We start from the raw sequence: 21,328 nt of genomic DNA on the forward strand, positions 1-21,328 counted from the left end.
ATTTTACATTTATATTTTCACCATCATCTGTGTCTGTTTGTGCTATCCAATATGATGGCCATTAACTACATGTGACTGTTACATTTAAAATTCAAATTAAGTAAAATTAAAAAAATTTTTAGTTATGAAGCTACATTTCAAGTGTTCAGTGGCCACATGTGGCTATTGGCTATTGCGTTGGACAGTGTGGAGTTGGGAGATTTCCATCATAATAGAAAATTCTATTGGACGGCGCTGGTGAAGAAAGCTGCTCTCTTTTTAATTCATATTGTAATCTGTTTATTAATGGTGAAGTGTCTTTCTCTGTCACTTATCTTCTCTTTCCTATTATGGACAGAAAACAAAAATTTCTGAATTGTCAACTGTGTATTTGAAAGCTAAATACCCTAAATGTGTGTGGTTTTTTTTTTTTAAACCTTTAGAAAAAAATCCTAATACAGTACAGCAAAAATTGTTCCTTGTTTGGTTTCCTGATGTTTGTGAATTGAGTACTATTAAAGAGTTATAGAAAATGAGTGCTTTTCCCCAAAGAACAAAAAGACAAAACCGAGTTATGTGCCAGGCACTGTCCTAGATACAGTGATACACAGGGTTTCTTTTTTCTCCTTGAGGGACTTACGGATTTGTTTGCAAACATTTTAACAGAAAGCTTAATGTAGTGTGATAATTGTTCTCCTTCTAATTCTTTGCTTTTCAACCTGCTATAAACTATCTTCTGCCTCTGTCTTTTCTTTGAAATTATTCTATCTAAAGTTTTTTACTTGGCAAACTCAGTGGACCCTTTCTCAGATCTAGCCTTACTTGACCTCTGTGTTTTATTTGAAACTTTAATTGTTCCCTGGGAAACTTGAAATTCTCTGTACAGTAGGAACTTTTGTGACTTTTCTTTTTTTCTGGCTCTGTCTTTCTCTGTGCCTACTTAAGTCTCTTTAGTGTCCTCATCTAATGCTTGAATGTTGGTAATCCCTATACTTCTCATTATTGACAGTTGTCTTTTCTCACTCTGCGTGTCCTCGAATACTCCTGTATGCCAGGCCTCTTCCAGATCTGTTAACTGTTGGGCAGCTTAACTTGGATGGCCCACAAGCAGCTCAGTCTCATTTATTAATATTAATTTATCATTGACCCTAATGTTGGTACATAGGCACCATACTCATCCTGATTCTGGGCAACATTATTCAAACCAGAATCTTTTCAGCTTGCCCTGATCCATCTTCTGATTTACTAAATCTGGTCAGTTCTTTCTTTTTTAAAAACTTATTTTACTTTCTGGATGCATCTCATAGCTTGCAGAATCTTAGTTTCCCATCCAGAGATTGAAGCCAGGTCACTGTGGTGGAAGTGCCAAGTCCTAACCACTGGACCGCCAAGGAGTTCCCTGTCAGTTCTTTCTATATGATCTATACTTTCTGTCTTAAGACACCCACTAACTTATCTTAATTAAACCCTTATTTGAAAAATAATATGTGAGATTTTTCTGTTAAATGTTGGCATTTTTTAATATTGTCAGTCTTTAATTTTTAGCATTCTGATGTTACCTGATTGTTTTTATTTTTGCACTTCCAGTTTGTGAACATGTATATCTTTAGTCTTTAAATTTTCTCATCTGTCACTTGGAGTTTGTTTACTCATTTTGCCACAGATTTTCAACTTGTCACATTTGTTATTGTTCCTTTATTTCTTTCTTTTGTGTTATTAAAATATTTAATTCTATTTAAAATTCTTGTAGCTTTATAGTCATATGGTTTCTATTTTCTTTTTTTTTCTATTTTCATTTTAGTTATTATCCTAGAAATTATAGTATCTCTTATTGCAGTCTACCATAAATTAGTAGAAAATTTTTCACAAAATCTTCTGAAATTTTGCCACTTAGGAAATTATTCAGAAATCTTTTGATGGCTTAATTTCATGAACCCTCCCTCATTTGTGCTATTGTCATATATTTTATTTTTGCATGTTTTAAAAAATTCACCTCATCCCCCCAAATTAAGATTATTCTTGTTGATATTCTGTTGTAATTTTTATTTAGTTCTGAGCTGGGAGAGGATTTTTTCCCCCAACACTTGGAAGATGCCATTCCATTATCTTTTTGATGTCTGGTTTCTTTCAGTCTTCTATTAGTCTTACTGTTTCCTTCACTGAAAATTTTGGGTATATCTTCCCTCTGTCTGGTTTTGGACTTTCCATCTTGGTTTTTAGGCAGTTGATTATGATGTGTAGTTTTGATTTTCCTTATGTGTAGACTAGGTTTGCCTGCTTTGAATATGGAGTTTATTAAATCTATAATTTGATGACTTGACTTGTCAATTTAGAAAATTCTTGTGTGCTGTTCTGGCTGCTGGTTTTATGTCACTGTCTTCTTCACTTTTTGTACTCTTGAGTATACATATTAGACATTTTCACTGTCTCATATGTCTTAACTCTCTTTTCTGTATTTCCTTGCTTCCTCTTGATCTATATGACTTTATGGATACCGTCTTCTGACATCTATTCCTGTTCACTAATCTTGTTCTTACAGATTTAATCTACTGGTAAATTCTTTTACTAAATGCTTAATCTCAGTTATATTATATTTTTCAAGAATTTGTTTTGACATTTCTTTAATAAATTTGAGGCCTGTATTGACATCTTCAACCTTCCCTCTGTTTTCGTGAATATATTAATCATAAAAGTGTGTCTTGTAACTGCAGTATGTAAATTAAATGAAGCTATGTTTCTGTTTATTTCTTCTCTTGATTTCTCATCTGCTGTTCCTGTTTTCATAGACTGCCTTGTAATTTTTGATTGGATGTCAGACAGTGTAGTGAAAATATCATAGGCTACTGATGTTGTTACCATCCTTCAAAGAGGGATAAATTTTCTTTAAGCAGCCAGAGTACTAGTGGACCAACACAGCTCGGTTGAGAGTTGGTTTTGGGTTTTATTAGGGCTGGCCTGTTTCATTTTTGCTCCTGTTTCTAGCAAGAAGTCATTGCGAGCTTCTAAGTCATGGCTCTAATTCTGTAGAGTATGGTGTTTTGTTTCTGTGGCTGTGTATCATATTGGTTTGTAATTTTCTTTCCTTGATGTCCAGAATCATGCTGACCTCATAAAACAACTATCATTTTTGTATATTCTGTAAAAAGACTTTGTGTATTATTGGTATGATTCTACCTTAAATATTTGGACTCATTTTCCAGTGAGACTGTCTAGGCCTTGTATTTTCCTTGTATGGATATTTTAAAATTTAGAAATATCTGTAGGCTTGGTAGTGATGTCCTCTTTTTAATTTCTGTTATTTGCAGTTCTTGTGTGTCTTTTTTCTTCTTGATATATCTTCCTAGGGATTTATTAGTCCTAATCTGTCTTTTTAAAGAACCAGTTTTTTACTTTATTGATTTTTCTTTTGTAAGTTTAATTTTCATTGGTTTCTGCTTTTATATTTTTCTTTTAAAAATTTCTCATTGGCTATAGTTTTTTCCTAGCTTCTTGAGACAAAAGCTGTTAGAGACACAAAAATCAGAGATTTTACTATTTTTTCTTTACAGTATATATTTTTTTGAGTTTTAAAATTTTCTCTATTACCTTAGGCACCCCACATGTTTTGAATGTTATTTAATTAGTTGAAATATTTTCTAATTCTTACTGAGGTGTATTGACCTGGGAATTACTTAGAAAATGTTCCTTAATTTCTAAACACTGAGTTTTTTTTACTTTTCTATTGTTTACGTCATATTTAATTCTGTTCTGATTAGAAATTTAAGACTTGCTGTATGGCCTGGTATATGATCTGTTTTTGGTTACTGTCCATTAATTATTTGGAAAGAATATGAATTTTGCAGTTTTGAGTTCCATAGTTCAGGTTGATTGAATGTGGTGTACAATTATTTGATATACTTGTTAATTTTTTTGGTTGGTTTGTTTTCTAGTTCTATCAGTTATGAAGAGATAAGGAGGATCTCCACTGTGGTTATAGATTTATCCTTTTCTCAGCCTTTGTGTTATACATTTTAAAGTTATGTTTTTTGGTGCATACAAATTTAAGACTCTTAATAGCTTCCTGATCAGGGGACATTTTTATCATTCTGAAGTATTTTATCTCTAGTGATATTTCTTGCCTTCAGGTATTCTTTATTGACTACTGTACTGATATGGCTACATTAGTATATTTTACTTTTGTTTCTTTTCATGATAAATTTTTTCATCTTTTAATTTTAGTCTGTGTACAAAGTGTATAAATCTGTTCTTATAACAGCATTTAGTTGTGGTTTTAAGAATTCAGTCTGGACATCTTTCTCTTTTGTGTAGGATGTTTAGTCATCCTAAACTAAATACATCAGTAACTGATGTATTTAGTTTCATTTTTTCATTTTTGTACTTGACTTTTTTATTTTTTTACTTTAAAAGTTGTAGAATATAACAAAATTTTTCATTTAAATAATTTTAAGTATACATTTCAGTGGCATTAAATACATTCACATTGTGGTTCTGTCAACATTACCATCCAGCTCCAGGACTTCTTTTGCCTTGCAAAACTGATTAAACAATAACACTCTGTTATCCCTTTCCCCATCCCCTGGTAACTACCATTATCTGTCTCTCTGAATTTAATTACTTTGGGTACCTCATATAAGTGGAATCATACAGTTTGTGTCCATTTGTACTGGCTTATTTCACTTACACTCATGCCTTCAAGGTTGATGCATATTACAGCATCTGTCAGTTTCCTTTTAAAGGCTGAGTAATATTCCATTGCATGTATATTGTACATTTTATTGTTTGTTCATCTGTCTGTGGATATGGGTTGGTTTCACCTTTTGGCTGCTGTGAACAAGTGTCTTTGCTTTCAATTCCTTTGGGTATATACCCAGAAGTGGAATTGTTAGATTATATGGTAATTCTGTGTTTCATTTTTGAGAAACCACCATACTGTTTTCCAGTGGCTGTTCTATTTTGCATTCCCATCAACAGTACACACTATTTGAAGTGTTCCAGTTTTTCTACATCCTTGCTAACACATCTTATTTTCTTATTTTTTAAAAAAATTCTATGAGTGTAAGGGTCTTCCCAGGTGGCACTAGTGGTAAAGAGCCTGTCTGCCAGTGCAGGAGATGTGAGAGACCCGAATTTGATCCCTGGTTTGAGAAGATCCCCTAAATGAGGGCATGGCAACCCACTCCAGTATTGCCTGGAGAATCCCATGGACAGAGGAGCCTGACGGGCTGCAGTCCATAGGGTCACAAAGACTGAAGGGACTTAGCACACGCGGTAGGTGTAAAGTTTGTCTATTTGATCCACTTTTCTGTTTTTTTCCCTCTATTTTTTTTATTTTTTGGTGCACCTTCCTTTGATTTAATCAGACATACCCTATTTTCTCCCCTCCGGTAACTCGTTCAAAATATATTCTTTTTTGCTGTGGTACCCTACCTAGTACTCTTATTTTATGTAGATGTTGGCACTAAATGTATATCTATTTATACTGTGCTTTTTTACTGGAGAAATTATTCCTAGAGATTGCAACATATATTCATTTATTCATCTCACTTCTTGCATTATTGCTTCCATTCATTTTAATTCTATGTGTTTTAAATACCACAATACAGTATTTAATTGTTCTGTGATCAATACTGATTATCCTTACCTTGACAAAATTATCTGTACAGTTGCTTTTTAGTTCTTTCTGAATTTCTGTTGCTCCAAATAGCTTCTTGTAGTAGTTCTTTTTGCCTGTATAATATGTCTTTATTGAGATAGAATTGACATGTACTATTGTGTAAGTTTCAGGTGTACAGTGTATTGTTTTAATACATTTATATGTTGCATGGTGATTACAGCTTTAGCCTTAGCTAACTCCTCTGTCACGTCACATAATTACCTGTAGTATTTCTTCCAGTAAAAATCTGCTGGTGCAGAATTTTTTGTGGGAAAATGTTTTTACTTTTCATTCATGTTGGAGGATCTGTTTGCTCTGTACATAATTTATAAATTTTCAGTTATTTTTTACCAAACTTTAAGATTTTTATCCAATTTTTCCAGTTTCTAGCATTGTTTTTATTGAAGTTATCTCTAGTTTTAACTCTTCTTACTGCTGCTTTGAAGGTACTGTATCTCTTCCCTGCTCTTTCTCCCCTATGTTGATTGTAAAATTTTCTGTTTTTCTGTGATTTTCATCAGTGGGACTATATTGTGCCTTCATATAATTTTTCTTTTTTCATTTCTCTTGCTTGAAATTCTTAGAGCTTCTTAAATCTGTTGGTTAATACCTTCCTCTTATATTTAGAAAATCTTGTAGAGGTTTGTTGTTCAGATCTGTTCTCTCTGTAGATCTTCAATTATAGTGTTTCATATGTCTCTTATTGGTCTTTTCTATATTTTCCACTTTGTTTTTTAATCTCTGGGCTTTTATTATGATATTTTTTTATCAACATGTCATCCAGTTCAAAATTCTGACTTGTGTGTTAACCTCCTGTTAACACCATTTATTGAACTCATTTTAGATGTTTCAGTTAAAGATTATCCTTTTGATTCTTTTCTTGTGTATATACTAATTGTCTAGGGAAATATGCCATCTTTTCATGTATTTCTTCAATCTTTTCCACTGTTTTCTTGAACATATTAATAATTATATTTTAATGTCTTGGTTAACTCGAATATGTAGATTGCTTATTGGGTTCTATTTTGTGTTGTTTTTCTTCTTTTTGAGGTTTGCTCATATGGTCCTATTTCTTGGTAATATAGTTATTTTTAATTAAATGCTAGAAATGTAAATACTACTGAAGTATTTACAATTAAATGTTAATTTAATTAATATTTTAGAGTCTTTACAATTTTGGTTACTCCTGAAGAGTATATCTTCTTCTGGAAAAGTTTTACCCTTTCTTCACTAGGTTGATAAAGTAGGAGTTGGGACACCTCAATTCAGGCAGGTACTGAATGGAGTGCAGGTTGGGTTTTGTTTATTGTAAAATATCAGCTATCTTTGATTCTTTCTTGGCTTTCATCTGATTTTTTCTTGGCTTTTCTTCTGAAAACCTAGTTTGTTCACCAGACTTCTTCCCTTGAAGGCTTCTGAACTCTTAAGTTTTGTTTCATCAGTTCCCTGAGCTCTGCTTTTCAGCCTTTCAGTTTTTTGGCCGTTTCAACCTCAGAAGTTCATACATGCCATGAGAGGAAAAGACAGCCACATGCTTAAGATCTTTCATGTCTCTGATTTTGTTACTACAGCCTTCTCAGACTGCTTTAAACTTCTGCTCAGGACAAAGTATAATTCTCAGCCTTTTCACTGTGCTTTGAGTTGTCCAAGAAAAAAGCATTAACTTAATTCTCCATAGTTATCTCCTGAATTTTAGTCCCTCTTGTTCCAACTTCTTGGGCAACTCTTAGGTGCCTTCTAAGAGATGACTTTGTGTTCATCTGGCTTTGCCAGTTTTCAGAGGAATTACTGGTTTGTTATACGCTTTTTGTCCCAACTTGGAGGTTAGTTACGTAGCTACTTGCAAGTGATTTAGTATTAATTTTGCTCTAGTCACTGTTAGTGTTTCTTTAAAATAAAAATGTACTACTTTGATTGGTGCAAGGGCCTTTCAATTTGACTTCTTTTTTACTTGTCAAGATATTTTCCCCCCATCATTCTATTATTTCTGCTTCCCTGGTGGCTCAGATGGTCAAGAATCCACCTGCAATGTGGGAGACCTGGGTTCAATCCTGGGTTGGGAAGATCCTCTGGAGGAGGATGACAATCCACTCCAGTATTCTTGCCTGGAGAATTCCCTTGGATGGAGGAGCCTCATGAGCTCCAGTCCATGGGGTTGCAAAGAGTTGTACACGTCTGAGTAACTAAGCACAGCTACTATTTCTGTTCTTTAATGAATTACTTGTTTTCTTGGAGATCTTCACAGGCATACTCTCATTTTAATCTATGTAGCTGGCTTACTTACGAAGTTTTCTTAATCAATTATAAACCACAGAAATGCTTGGAAGAAAGTTTGTAAAGTACTATAAAAAGTTAGGAAGAACTCAGGGATAGGATTATTTTGTGTATGTGTGTGTGTGTGTTTCACTTTCTTGTACATTTATGTCGTTACCTTGTGGAGAACTTTGTTAGATTTAGCTTGCGCAAATCCCTTTGTGGTCACCTTTTCCAGTCCAGAATCTGTAATCACCTCAGTCTCTGAGTCCAGAGTAAATTTGATTGGCTCAATTTGTGTGGATCCTCTTCATTTACACTGGCTCCATTTACATTTCTCCAAATGGAGAAATGGGGTCCTCTGCCTGTTGCAGATGAGACGAGGGTGAGGTTTTAGAAAGTAGTGGGAATGGAGAAGAAATGATTGATATCTCTAATAAAACAATAGGCGAGCTTCAATTCAGAAGTCTTAAAAACTGAAAACAAAGTTATTCCTAAGTTTCTGTCATATTCATTTGTTGATGAAACTGATTTGAGTGAGGTATTTTATTCTACTTTGAATATTCATGTTTCCCTGAAAATGTCACTATATTTGATACAGGGTAGTGTTCTACTACTGCAAGATATAACTTGACTAAATTATGAAAAGTTCTAAATTGAGAAACATCTTTCCCTGAGATTTTCGGCTAAGTAATTGTAGATCTGTACTCCTTTAAAAGGCCTTGTTGCACACTTACTATGTGGCACATGAGTAAAGGAGACCTGGCCCATATCATTGACCTTTCATCTAGTACAATTAAGAGTTTCCTGGATTTTGGAAAAAACATTTAAGTGTTTTAACAGCAGCTTATAATTATTGTTAACTTTCGATAGTAGTTCTATTATTTTCATTTTTTAGCATATTTAAAAATAAATTTAAAATTTTTATACAGAAACAGCTTATTATAGTTTATTAGTGCTTATTGCTATTTCTTTTGTTAGTTTATTAGTGCTTATTGCTATTTCTTTGTAGTCATTTCTAACCTTCTTTGCAGAGAGGCTTATTTAGAAGACTTATAATATTTTACCAGTTTTCCTTACGTGTACTTCTTATATACTTTGGTAATGGCGTTTATACATCTATTAATTGACAGTATGTCCTTTAAGAAATTATTCTCAGCCATTTAAGTAGCTGCCAGATAATCGTGCATGTCCACTATCTATTGGATTTAGTCACCATTTATAATTTTTTTCCTTTGTGACTACTCAGTAGCTTTAAAACCCAAAATTATATCATCTTTTTTTGAAGACATAGTCTAGCAAGAGAAGCAAATCATGTAAATGTGGAAAGCACTGATTAGTGAATCCTCAGATTGTTATTTTATGCATTAACCTGTACAGGGAGAATATGGAATTGCAGTGCAGTGAGAGAAGTTTTAGAAGTAAAGTGAAGCATTTTTGAGAGAAATATCATTTAAGACTTATGCAAACTTACCCTTTAGCCTCTCTGTTCTGGTCTAGTTTTAATGTGGTGCTGTTCTTATCATGGAAAACTCATAGGTTGAGGCCCCCTTGCGGTCTGTTAACCAAAGCAAATAGCACAAATGGAACTAAGTAATGGAGATCTTAATACATGGTAAGTCATTCATTCCTTTCTTTATAATAATTTTTAAAAAGTGCCTCCTGAGGGAAAAAAGAGGAAAATATTCTTGTATTAATAGTTTACTGATTTTAAAACTTGCCGATTATTTTATAATTGAATGTGTATATATGTTAGCTGGACACTGACCTAAAGAAAAATAGGTTATTGAGTAGACTATCATTGTCATCTTGGGCATCTAACTTGATTAGTTGTAAGTGCCTTAAAAATATATAATAGGGTTGGCCCACCACCCTCTCCCCCTAAAACAGACACACAGACACACATACAGACACACACACACACACACACGCATACATGTGTGTATGTGGGGCTTGGGAAATCTGTTGTTTATATTCATACTGAGTTGCTTGACTTGAGAGGGCCAGGAGTTGTATGAGGCATTGGAAGAAATAAAAATTTTTATTAGTGAGTTGGTCCAGTTAAGCTTATTTGCTTTTCCTAACATTATTGGCAAGGTCTTGTCAGTGTGTGTGGGATGGTATGTGGAGGAAGTGAAGAAGTAGCAGCATCAATCAGTGTTTTAAGGAAAACTGCAGATACAAAGCAGCTGCTTTTCCTTGTACCCAGTAAGATTTATGATGGTTGAGAACAGTCCAATACAGTGAGTATCGGCTTTGCGATTAGATAGACCTGGCATTAAAACGGATTTTATCTTTTAGCAGTTCTCAGGCAGTTTGTAATATCGAGGAAGTTACTCCATCTCTGAACTTAAGTTTCCTCTTTTTAAAAAGTGAAGACTCATCTTATTGAACTGTTTCATCACATAAAGTCCTGGCATTTACCAGTGTTATTATTACTTCTTAGTTCAGTTCAGTCGCTCAGTCGTATTGTACTCTCTGCGACTGCAGCACGCCAGGCTTCCCTATCATCAGTTCCCGAAGCTTGAGCAAACTCATGTCCATTGAGTTGGTAATTCCATCCAATCTTCTCATCCTCTGTCGTCCCTGTTTCCTCCTGCCTTCAGTCTTTACCAGCATCAGGGTCTTTTCTAAGAAGTTAGTTCTTCACGTCAGGTGGCCTAAGTATGGTAGCGTCAGCTTCAGCATCAGTCCTTCCAGTGAATATTCAGGATTCATTTTCTTTAGGATTGACTGGTTGGATCTCCTTGCAGTCCAGGGGACTTCTTAGGAAAAGGGCAATTTTGAGTCATAAAGAAAGCATACCGAAGGATTTTTTTTTTTTTTAACAATTGGGCTATTGGTAAACACTCCTAATGGTAGACTGAATGTGTCTTAAAAAGTGGTATAGTAATGAAATGTGTTTTGTTGTTTCACTGTGTTTTTCAAAAGTTGATTTTAGAACCAGTCTCACTATCTTATAGTCAGTTTATTTAATAATTAATCTAGTCCATTTCAGAAGAAATAAGGTTAGTTGGCATTACTTTTAACAGAAAAAAGAGACTGTAAAACCCCAGATGAATCATAAGATTTTCTCCTTTCCACAGATTTCCTTGGCAACTAAGTCATAAAAATTTACTAATATTTTCTTTTTGAATAAAAGGAGAAAACTAGAAAGATATCAGTGTAAGTACAGCCACTTGGGTTCAAATGTTTATTGGAATTAGGTGGGTTATAAATCATGTAAACAAAGATTTAACTGTAGACATATCATCAGAAGGCTATGGTATGTATTCATACCTGCCTCTTTCACGTTTTCCTTTATTTCTTGAGTTTACAAAATATCTAGCCTACATTTGGATAATGTCTAACTGAAGACTCTTGTTCTAACCCCTAAATGTAACCAATAAATACTTTTAACGAAGAAAATATTTTGGTAGTGAAAATTTCTCTTGTTAATTGTGAAGTGGATTTTTGTTATTTTATCCTTTAATATCTGTTCTTGGGGGAAACTTATTTCAGGAAAGAAAAAGGGTGGGGGAAAAATAGCTACAGAAAAATGGAGAGTTAAGATCATAAAGGGTGATGGCAAGAATACATGCCATTCTACCAGGAACTTGTTTTTTAAACATAAAAAGCATATGTGGCAAATTTACATATTTACTAATTAAAAAGGCTTCCTGGAAACATTAAGTAGACTTATCTTCTATAACCTTTAACACTGTCACTAATGGATATTGCATAGAAAATTTCATTGAAGGTCCTTTAAATAATGTAAATGATTATGAATATGTAACTAGTTAATATGCAGCCATGAAAGGATTATCATGTAGAGGTTAATGAACATTCTGCTCTTATGGTTTGCAGGGCTTTTCTTTTTGTGCTTTTGGCTCACTTCATGCTTGGAAACACATGCATTGGGATTGGAAAGCATCCTGACTGTTTTTGGGTCTCTTCTTTTAATGGGGTTGTTAAATAAGAACTTTATAAAAAGGATTTCATGAAGATTTTTTCCTTTTCAATTTACATTTAATTGTTTGTCTATTTTATAATTACTGTCGAGTCAGAAACAGTGAAATGGATTGATGTAGCTTTAGCCTGGTTCTTCCAGATGTAAAGTCAGTACTCTATTAGATGTTACCACTGTTATTAAGTGTTGCTATGTGATTGATACTTATTGAGAGAGCTTTATTCCAAAACCGACTTTTTATGCTGAGTTAATGTGTAGTATGGTTGGATATCTGATTACAACATGTATTTTGGTATAGGATTGCTGCCTTAGTATTTAAAATGTCCTAAAGGAAGATATTTACTTCAGGAATTAAATGTTATAATAGAGGAATTTAGTGACAGGCCAAAATTGTGATTTTTAGATGAAACATGGTGCTTATATAAGACGCAGTATTGATATTTAGAACAGTGAGTGAGAACAGTGTTTCAGACTGTAACACTGCTGTCTTTTTCAGGTGGCGTTATATTAAGCATAGTAATTTCATCCCTTAGTTTCTCTTTCTCTAAAATGGTGCTACAGTATTTGAAATTATTGTTTAAAGTTTTGTTATCAATAGGCAGTTTAAAAACATAATTAGTAATCTTTGAAAAGGGTTTTTTTTTAAGTTGCTAATTTTTTGAGCATTTTAAGAATCTGTTGAAATATCTCTAAGGAAAACAAGTAAGTTTTATGTTTAATTTTGTTGTTTCAGTATTATAAGCATAGCTTAAACTGACTATGAAGTGCTTAAAATTTTATCATAATTCACCAGGGGAACAAAATGGGCTGTTCAGAGCATCTCTTTATCCCAAGTATTTCTTCTTGAAATGTAGTAGAAAAATATCACTGAACTCATTTTTAATGCATCAGAATAAAAATTACAGGTGAAAACATTTGAAGATATACGGACAAAATAAAATACTTTCACTGCTGTCATTTTTTTTAAACTGATGAAATGTGGATGTTACATTGGTTTTTTGTTATTTATAACATTTGTGTATTCTGCAAAATATGTAACATTGAAAACAGGCCTGCAGATTGTACAAAATACTAGTTATCTTATATCATATGTCACCTAATAGTTATGAAGTGGGTTTTGTACCTAAGTATGAATCGGAAAGCTGTAATTTGTTCTGCAGTTATCAGCCTGCATTAGAGAGGTATGATAAAGTGTGCTGCTTAAAAACTAACATTCGCATCTCTGTGCATTTGACAAATAAAAATGTATATCGAGATGCTTTTAAATCTGTAAAGCCACTACTGTAGTTTTCTGATACAGTGATTTTGTAGCTTTGCATTGCCCTCTTTTTTCATGAGTAGTTATCTGTTTTCATGACAGGTGGTCACTAACTGCCAAGAGAAAATCCAGCATTGGTGAGTGAAAGATCGTTTTATTACCTTTCTGAAATACTAATGGAATCACTTATTTGTATTTTAAAAAAGTACAGTTTTCGCATCCTATAATTGAATTCTTCTAGTAGTCTCCATTTTGAATCCTTTTGGTACTAATTTATATTGTCTTTAATTGTTTATTGAATTCTGTGTTCCCTGATTTCCTGAAGTTGCATCACCATTTGTGTTTATTTTAATATTTTAATTGCTTTCTTTTTCCCTTCGTTTCTTTTTTTAAAGTTAGAATATTACTATTGTTATGAAGTTGAGACTGATTCATTTTTTAACCTGACTAATCAGCTTTATTTTGGGACTGTTTTTTGTATATGTAGTAGAATAATAATTAGAATCAATTGTTTTAAAATAATGATGGAAATATGTACAGATACATTTTCCCAAAGTTTGAAAAATCTAATCAATTGGCTGCATCTCAGAGCTTGCTTTAGAGACCACACTTTTTAGAATACAGAGAGAAAGAAAGCATATCTATTTTAATGTGCTAATGTATAGTTAATAGGACAGTGCTTGGTAAATAACACATTTCTTGTGTCTTCTGAGGAAAATGCTCAATTTAATGGTGAATAAAATCTTATGAGTTGTCATGAGGTATAGCTGTTGATCTTACAGATATCAAATTACAATATATCCATGCTGTGTTTACGAAGATTTTACTGAGAGAACAACAGGAGCTGTCTTGATTATTGTCTGCAGGGTTATTGCAGAATCATGATAACTGCCCCTTTAGTGGTGAGATTAAACCTTTGGTTATACACCATCAAGCATATAATATTTTAAATTTATTTTAAGAGGCTTTTTCTTCATGCCTGAGAGATCTTCAAGGAAATAATTTATAGTTAGTGTATATCAAATGTTTTTGGTTTAAATGCACATAGGCTGCAAGCAGTGGCTAAGGGTAAAAATTGGTGCCATCTGTACACATCATCATATTAAATTCTGACTTTTGGCTTGCAGAAATAATCTAAAACTAAATAATATACATTTTATAAATAAAAATTCAGAGACTTCATTAATTTTCAATAAATGCAGAGTCGTAGCTGCATCCACCGGTGGTTTAAGTCTGTCAGTATTTCCATAATGGACCATTTACTTTTCATTTTACATTCAGTCCAGGTTGAAACTTGAAATGCAAGTACTTGGTCACAGAATTAATATTTTTCACCTGCTAATTTGGCAAAAGTGATCCATTTTACAGATAATTCCCAGGTGAAGTTTTACAGTGTGGACTTTATTGGTTTTGGTAAAGAATTTAGGACATTAGTAAAAGGTTGATTCACTCAGAACAGATACTAATTTACACAGTGTGTGAATGACACCTTGCTTCTGGTTGTGTTTTAAGATTCTTTCCCTTCTAGACTGAGAGTTCTTTAAGGCTAAGGGACATGTTTTCTTCCTTTTATCTATAGCACCTCCTACTTTGTTTGGCACAGTATAGGCACTTAATAAGTGTTTGAATAAATAAAGACCAAATATTTGATTATTTTATGTATAACATTTTTACAAGTACCATATAGTTATGTACAGCATTTTTAGAAGTACTGTATAGTATTACCTAAGCCTGATGAACATTGATAGACAGAAATGTGTCATTTACATCAGAGCAGATTCATATGAATCTGTCTCAGTTTGCAGATTTTCTGTAGCTCCAAACTACAGAGCTTAGCATATTTGCCTCCACATATCTTAAAGTAATATAGTACCTTATCTACATGTTAAACAATTAAAATAATTTTTCCAGTTAATTTGCATTTTCCTCTGAATTATTTTTAATGTGGCTCAGGAAACAGACTTTTATGTTTGTTTTTAATGAGGATCTGATATTGCTGGAATCCAAATGGCCAGTGAATTTACCAATTTATTACATTAAAAAACTGAAACCAAGTGTCTCCATTCCTCTGAAAGCCAGGAAATTGCTATTTGGGAGTGCTGTGGAATTCTTGTGATGTTTTTATTATCTTAATTCCAGAAACAATGATTGAGTTTCTACCATATGCCAGTATTATACTGCTGTTTGGAATTGAAAGACCCTGCTGTGGAGAAATTCAGCAGTCCCCAACCTTTTTGGCACTGGGGATCAGTTTTGTGGAAGACAGTTTTTCCATGTACTGGGGGTAGGAGGAATAGTTTCGGGATGATTCAAGTGCATTACATTTATTGTGTACTTTCTTTCTATTATTATTACATTAGTTCCACCACAGTTCATCAAGCAGGAGATCTTGGAGGTTAGGGACCCCTGGAGAAATTCATAGTTGGACACTAAACAGCGAAATTACAATAATTCTGTGCTAGTTGGTTAGAGATAGGAAGCAAAACAGAGACAAATTATTTTTAAGGGTGTCTCATGCATTGCTTTAAAAAATATGTTGCTTTGCACTAACCTTTGGTGTTATTATAGTCTAAAATACAATTCATGTAACTAAGTTCCCCTTGTTTATGAGTACATACCAATATAATAAGGAGGAGCAAAACGTGATTTTTTTTTGAAGTGTTGTCTTAGGCTAGTGATGTTTATCTTTGTGAAGTTTTAAAAAATTCTTAAAGGGAAGAGTAATGAATTAGAATATTACCCTTCAAAGATAATCCTATTTTTTTTAAATGTAGGACACAAAATAAAAATATTTATAGAAATATAAAATGGTAAAATTACTCTGGACCAGTAAAAATGGTCCAGAGCAATGAGATCTGCCCCCAGAAATCTCTTTGAGAAAATTAATTCAGATCCCAGAACTTTGTTTTACTTAAAGACATTTATAGTATTTGTTTAATTAGTAACAGATAAACAGGAAATGTTTGAGCCTAATAGTTGAGAATTTGTGTAACATTTTTAGAGCTAGTAGTGGTTTTCATTCAGTGAAGACTTAAGAAAATTTTTAGGTACATCTTTTTTTCCATGTAATTCTTTTTACTTAACTCATTATAAAATCCATACACTATTTTCTCATTAAAATGTCAGTGTACTTCCTAATGTTTGATCCATGTGGGGCAGATAACTCTGTGTACTTTATTTGTAATTTTTTATCCTTTTAATTCTTTCCTAAAGAGCATGGAGGGATTTGGAGGCACAGACCTACGTTGGAATTCTGTCATTTTCTAACTTTGTTACCTTGGGTGAATTTTGAAGATTCTTAAGTTTTCTTCTTGTAAAGTGATTAACTTGAAGTTTAAGTGTGAGATAATGTCTATAGACTATCCAGACTGGCCCTTAATAAATACAGTAACTCTGAATCTTTTTGGAAAAGTTTTAAACTCATTGTTAGATGAAGAAAGAAGGAAAAATCAAAAACCCTCCAAAACTTTGTAAATATTCCTGAATATTTTGTGTTCACACCATTATCTTTTATCCTGATGGAGAGATGGTTTACTGAGTGGTATTGGTAAGCTTTTATTGTATTCAAAAAACTTTGATTATAAAGAGTTTCAAAGGGTGATGGAGTTGTGTACTGAACCCACATGTATCCACCACTCTGCTTCAATGATTGTCAACTCATGGTTTCATCTGAACTGTTTGTTTCCTTTTAAAGCAGTGTATCCTACCCTCTTCCCCCATCTCTCAATTATTTTGGCATGAATCTGAAGCATGTCATTCCATGTGGACATATTTTAGTATACATCTTAGAGACATAAAGGATTCCATATTAACTTTTTAAATTGTAAGTTAAAACATTTGAAATCACGACTCTACACCTGGACATCACCAGGTGGTCAGTACTGAAACACATTGATTATATTCTTTGCAGCTGAAGATGGAGAAGCTCTATGCAGTTAGCAAAAACAAGACTGGGAGCTGACTGTGGCTCAGATCATTGCCAAATTCAGACTTAAATTGAGGAAAGTAGGGAAAACCACTAGACCATTCAGATATGACCTAAATCAAATCCCTTACAGTTATACAGTGGAAGTGACAAATAGATTTAAGAGATTAGATTTGATAGACAACAGTGCCTGAAGAACTATGGACTGAGGTTCGTAACATTGCACAGGAGGCAATGATCAAGAACATCCCCAAGAAAAAGAAATGCAAAAAGACAAAATGGTTGCCTGAGGAGGCCTTACAAATAGCTGAGAAAAGAAGAGAAGTGAAAGGCAAAGGAGAAAAGGAAAGATACCCATCTGAATGCAAGAGTTCCAAAGAATAGCAAGGAGAGATAAGAAAGCCTTCCTCAGTGATCAATGCAAATAAATAGAGGAAAACATTAGAATGGGAAAGATTAGAGATCTCTTCAAGAAAATTAGAGATACCAAGGGAACATTTTTCCAGTAGTCATGTATGGATCTGAGAGTTGGACTGTGAAGAAAGCTGAGTGCCGAAGAATTGATGCTTTTGAACTGTGGTGTTGGAGAAGACTCTTGAGGGTCCCGTGGACTGCAAGGAGATCCAACCAGTCCATTCTAAAGGAGATCAGTCCTGGGCGTTCTTTGGAAGGACTGATGCTAAAGCCGAAACTCCAGTACATTGGCCACCTCATGTGAAGAGTTGACTCATTGGAAAAGACTCGGATGCTGGGAGGGATTGGGGGCAGGAGGAAAAGGGGACGACAGAGGATGAGATGGCTGGATGGCATCACCGACTCGATGGACGTGAGTTTGAGTGAACTCTGGGAGTTGGTGAGGGACAGGGAGGCCTGGTGTGGTGCGATTCATGGGGTCGCAAAGAGTCGGACATGACTGAGCAACTGAACTGAACTGGAGGAAACATTTCATGCAAAGATGGGCTCGATAAAGGACAGAAATGGTATGGACCTAACAGAAGCAGAACTATACATAGAGATTTTCATGACCCAGATAACCACAATGGTGTGATCACTCAACTAGAGCCAGATATCCTAGAATGCGAAGTCAGGTGGGCTTTAGGAAGCATTGCTATGAATAAAGCTAGTGGAATTGATGGAATTCCAGCTGATCTATTTCAAATCCTAAAAGATGGTGCTGTGAAAGTGCTGCACTCAATATGTCAGAAAATTTGGAAAACTCAGCAGTGGCCACAGGACTGGAAAAGGTCAGTTTTCATTCTAATCTCTAAGAAAGGCACTGCCAAGGAATGCTCAAACTACTGCACAATTGCACTCATCTCATACGCTAGTAAAGTAATGCTCAAAATTCTCCAAGCCAGGCTTCAACAGTATGTGAACAACTTCCAGATGTTCAAGCTGGATTTAGAAAAGGCAGAGGAACCAGAGATAAATTGCCAACCTCTGTTGGATCATGGAAAAAGCAAGAGAGTTCCAAGAAAACATCTACTGCTTCATTGACTGAGCTAAAGCTTTTGACTGTGTGGATCACAACAAACTGTGGAAATTCTTAAAGAAATGGGAATAGCAGATCACCTGGCCTGCCTCCTGAGAAATCTGTATGCAGGTCAAGAAGCAACAGTTAGAAATAGATACAGAACAACCGACTGGTTCCAAATTTAGAAAGGAGTATGTCAAGACTGTATACTGTCACCCTGCTTATTTAACTTATATGTAGAGTACATCATGTGAAATGACAGGCTGGGTGAAGCACAAACTGGAATCAAGATTGCTGGGAGAAATATCAATAACTTCAGATATGCAAATAACACCACCATTGTGGCAGAAAGCAAAGAGGAACTAAAGAGCCTCTTGATGAAAGAGGAGAGTGAAAAAGTTGGTTTAAAAGTCAACATTCAAAAAATGAAGATCATGGCATCTGGTCCCATCACTTCATGGCAAATAGATGGGGAAACAATGGAAACAGTGAGAAACTGTATCTTCTTGGACTCCAAAATCACTGCAGATGTTGTTTGTGGCCATGAAATTATAACATGCTTGTGCCTTTGAAGAAGAGCTATGACCAACCTAGACAGCATATCAAAAAGCAGAGACATTACTTTGCCAACTATGGTTCGTCTAGTCAAGGCTATGGTTTTTCCAGTAGTCATGTATGGATGTGAGAGTTGGACTATAAAGAAAGCTGAGCACCAAACAACTGATGCTTTTGAACTGTGGTGTTGGAGAAGATTCTTGAGAGTCCCTTGGACTGCAAGGAAATCAAACCAGTCAACTTAAAGGAAACCAGTACTGAATATTCATTGGAAGGACTGATGCTGAAGCTGAATCTCCAGTACTTTGGCCACCTGATGCAAAGACCTGACTCATTGGAAAATACCCTGATGCTGGGAATGATGGAAGGCAGGAGGAGAAGGGGATGACAGAGGATGAGATGGTTGGATGGCATCACTGACTCAATGAACATGAGTTTGAGCAAGCTCCAGGAGTAAGTGATGGACAGGGAAGCCTGGCGTGCTGTAGCCCATGGGGTTGCAAAGAGTCAAACATGACTGAGTGACTGAACTGAACTGATATTTATATAGTTCAAACTTTAAGAGGTACAAAAGGGTATACATGGTATGTAGTTTCCCTCTTACTTGTCTTGAAAATCTCACTTTTCTTCTTGGTAAATAACTGCTTATTTTTACCAGTTCCCTGCAAATCTTTGCAGAAATTACTTGCACAAGGAGTGTATATTTGTATGTATGGATGTCTATGTATGTATGCATGCATGTGTGTACATATATGTGTATATTCTTCCACATGTTTATATATATTATACTCCCACTCTGATTAAAGTGCAATCAAACTGTACACTGTTCATCACACTATATAGTACTATACTTTTGAGGTTGTTTTTAATCAATAGTTAACTACTTAATTTTGTTCCTATGAACTACATTGTGTGTCAGATGTCTAATTTTTAGTTACCAAATACTTTTTGGTATTATTTTTTAAAAAATAAATAATGACCACAGGACAGAGTATGACTTCTACAACTCAAAATACATCCTTACTAAGCTATTGTATCCATTTTTTATTATTCTTTAATAAAAGTACTCCAAGTGTACTGATAACAACCATTTGCCTGTATAATGTTCTTTGGTTGTGCATATTGGACTGAACTCAGCTCTGTTGTTTTCTGCTGATTTTGTTTGGGCTCACTTGTGTGGTTGCAGCCCCCAAATGGCCTCACCCGCAAGTCTGGTGGCTGTGTGATGCTTAGCTGGGCCTCACTTTCCATGGGCTCTTTTTATCTGGCTTACTTTATATGATGCTACAAGGGCAGCAAGAATGGAAGCTGCCAAGTCACGTTCTGTTGGTCAAAAGAACTCATAAAACTAGACCAGATTCAGAGGGAGGGGAAATAGACTCCATTTATTGGTGAGTGGATTGACAACAAATTTATGGTCATTTTTAGTGCACTATAGATGACTTCTGTTGAACATATTCCACAGAAAAAAGAAGTCTCATTACTTGTGTTGATTTGTGAGAATTAAATGAAATATGGTATGTGATGCCTGGCACATAGAAATCATCTATATCTTAGGCATTGTTTGTAGTCATAAGTTACATGCATGTGAATTGTTAAAAAAAGTCTTGTTTACTGCAGATTATCTTAAGAGAGTTTTAAGTAAAGTTATCTATGAAATTACCTGAAGCAGACTTAAATGAAAACAGTAAATAAGCTATTTTATATTGCTTAGATGTTTGATTTTAGAAAAAATAAATTTGGAGATAAAAATTCTGAAGCTTTTGAACTTTGAGAGGGAGATTGTAAAGCAGACATGACATATGTAATTTTTCAAGGGGAACTGGACCAAAAAATACTAGTTTTTAAAATTTTTATTATATTTTTTCTGATGTCATGTGTTAATACATGGTTTGGGATGTTAATAAGTAAGTTTTGAAATTCTTGTGTGTGATGTTTCAAAGCAAATTAAGATCCCCCCCCCCAAATATTCAAGTTGAATGTTTTAAGAATGATTTTTTAAGAAACAAAATCTGTATTAAATTTTTTATTCTGTATATAAAATGAAAACATTTATAAAAAGGTTGAAATGAGAAAAGAATAAAGGTACATTTTCTCATAATTCTGAGGAGAAGCTAAATTCTCTCCCTCTCTTGAAAACATTTTACTTTGTTTCTTTCAGCTTCTTAATTCTATATGTGTGTTTATGTCACAGATGTCAAATTGTAAATGGGTAAGGCTTTTTTCTTTTAAAAGAGTTAATGATTTGTAAAATGTAATTGCAATTTGTTACTTCTAGGAGT

At 34.2% G+C, this 21,328-nt stretch overlaps 1 protein-coding gene across 1 annotated transcript in view; it reads left to right on the top strand.

Moving 5' to 3' along the window:
* The window catches only part of URI1 (URI1 prefoldin like chaperone), a 61,943-nt gene that overhangs the window by 8,406 nt on the left and 32,209 nt on the right, over positions 1–21,328 (top strand). Inside the window, exon 2 of the mRNA XM_055554058.1 lies at positions 13,195–13,229. Coding sequence (XP_055410033.1) covers positions 13,195–13,229 — 35 coding nt within the window. The remainder of the gene's footprint in view (positions 1–13,194; positions 13,230–21,328) is intronic.

This window comes from Bubalus kerabau, chromosome 17 (assembly GCF_029407905.1).
Source record: "Bubalus kerabau isolate K-KA32 ecotype Philippines breed swamp buffalo chromosome 17, PCC_UOA_SB_1v2, whole genome shotgun sequence".
Classification (NCBI taxonomy): Eukaryota; Metazoa; Chordata; class Mammalia; order Artiodactyla; family Bovidae; genus Bubalus; species Bubalus kerabau.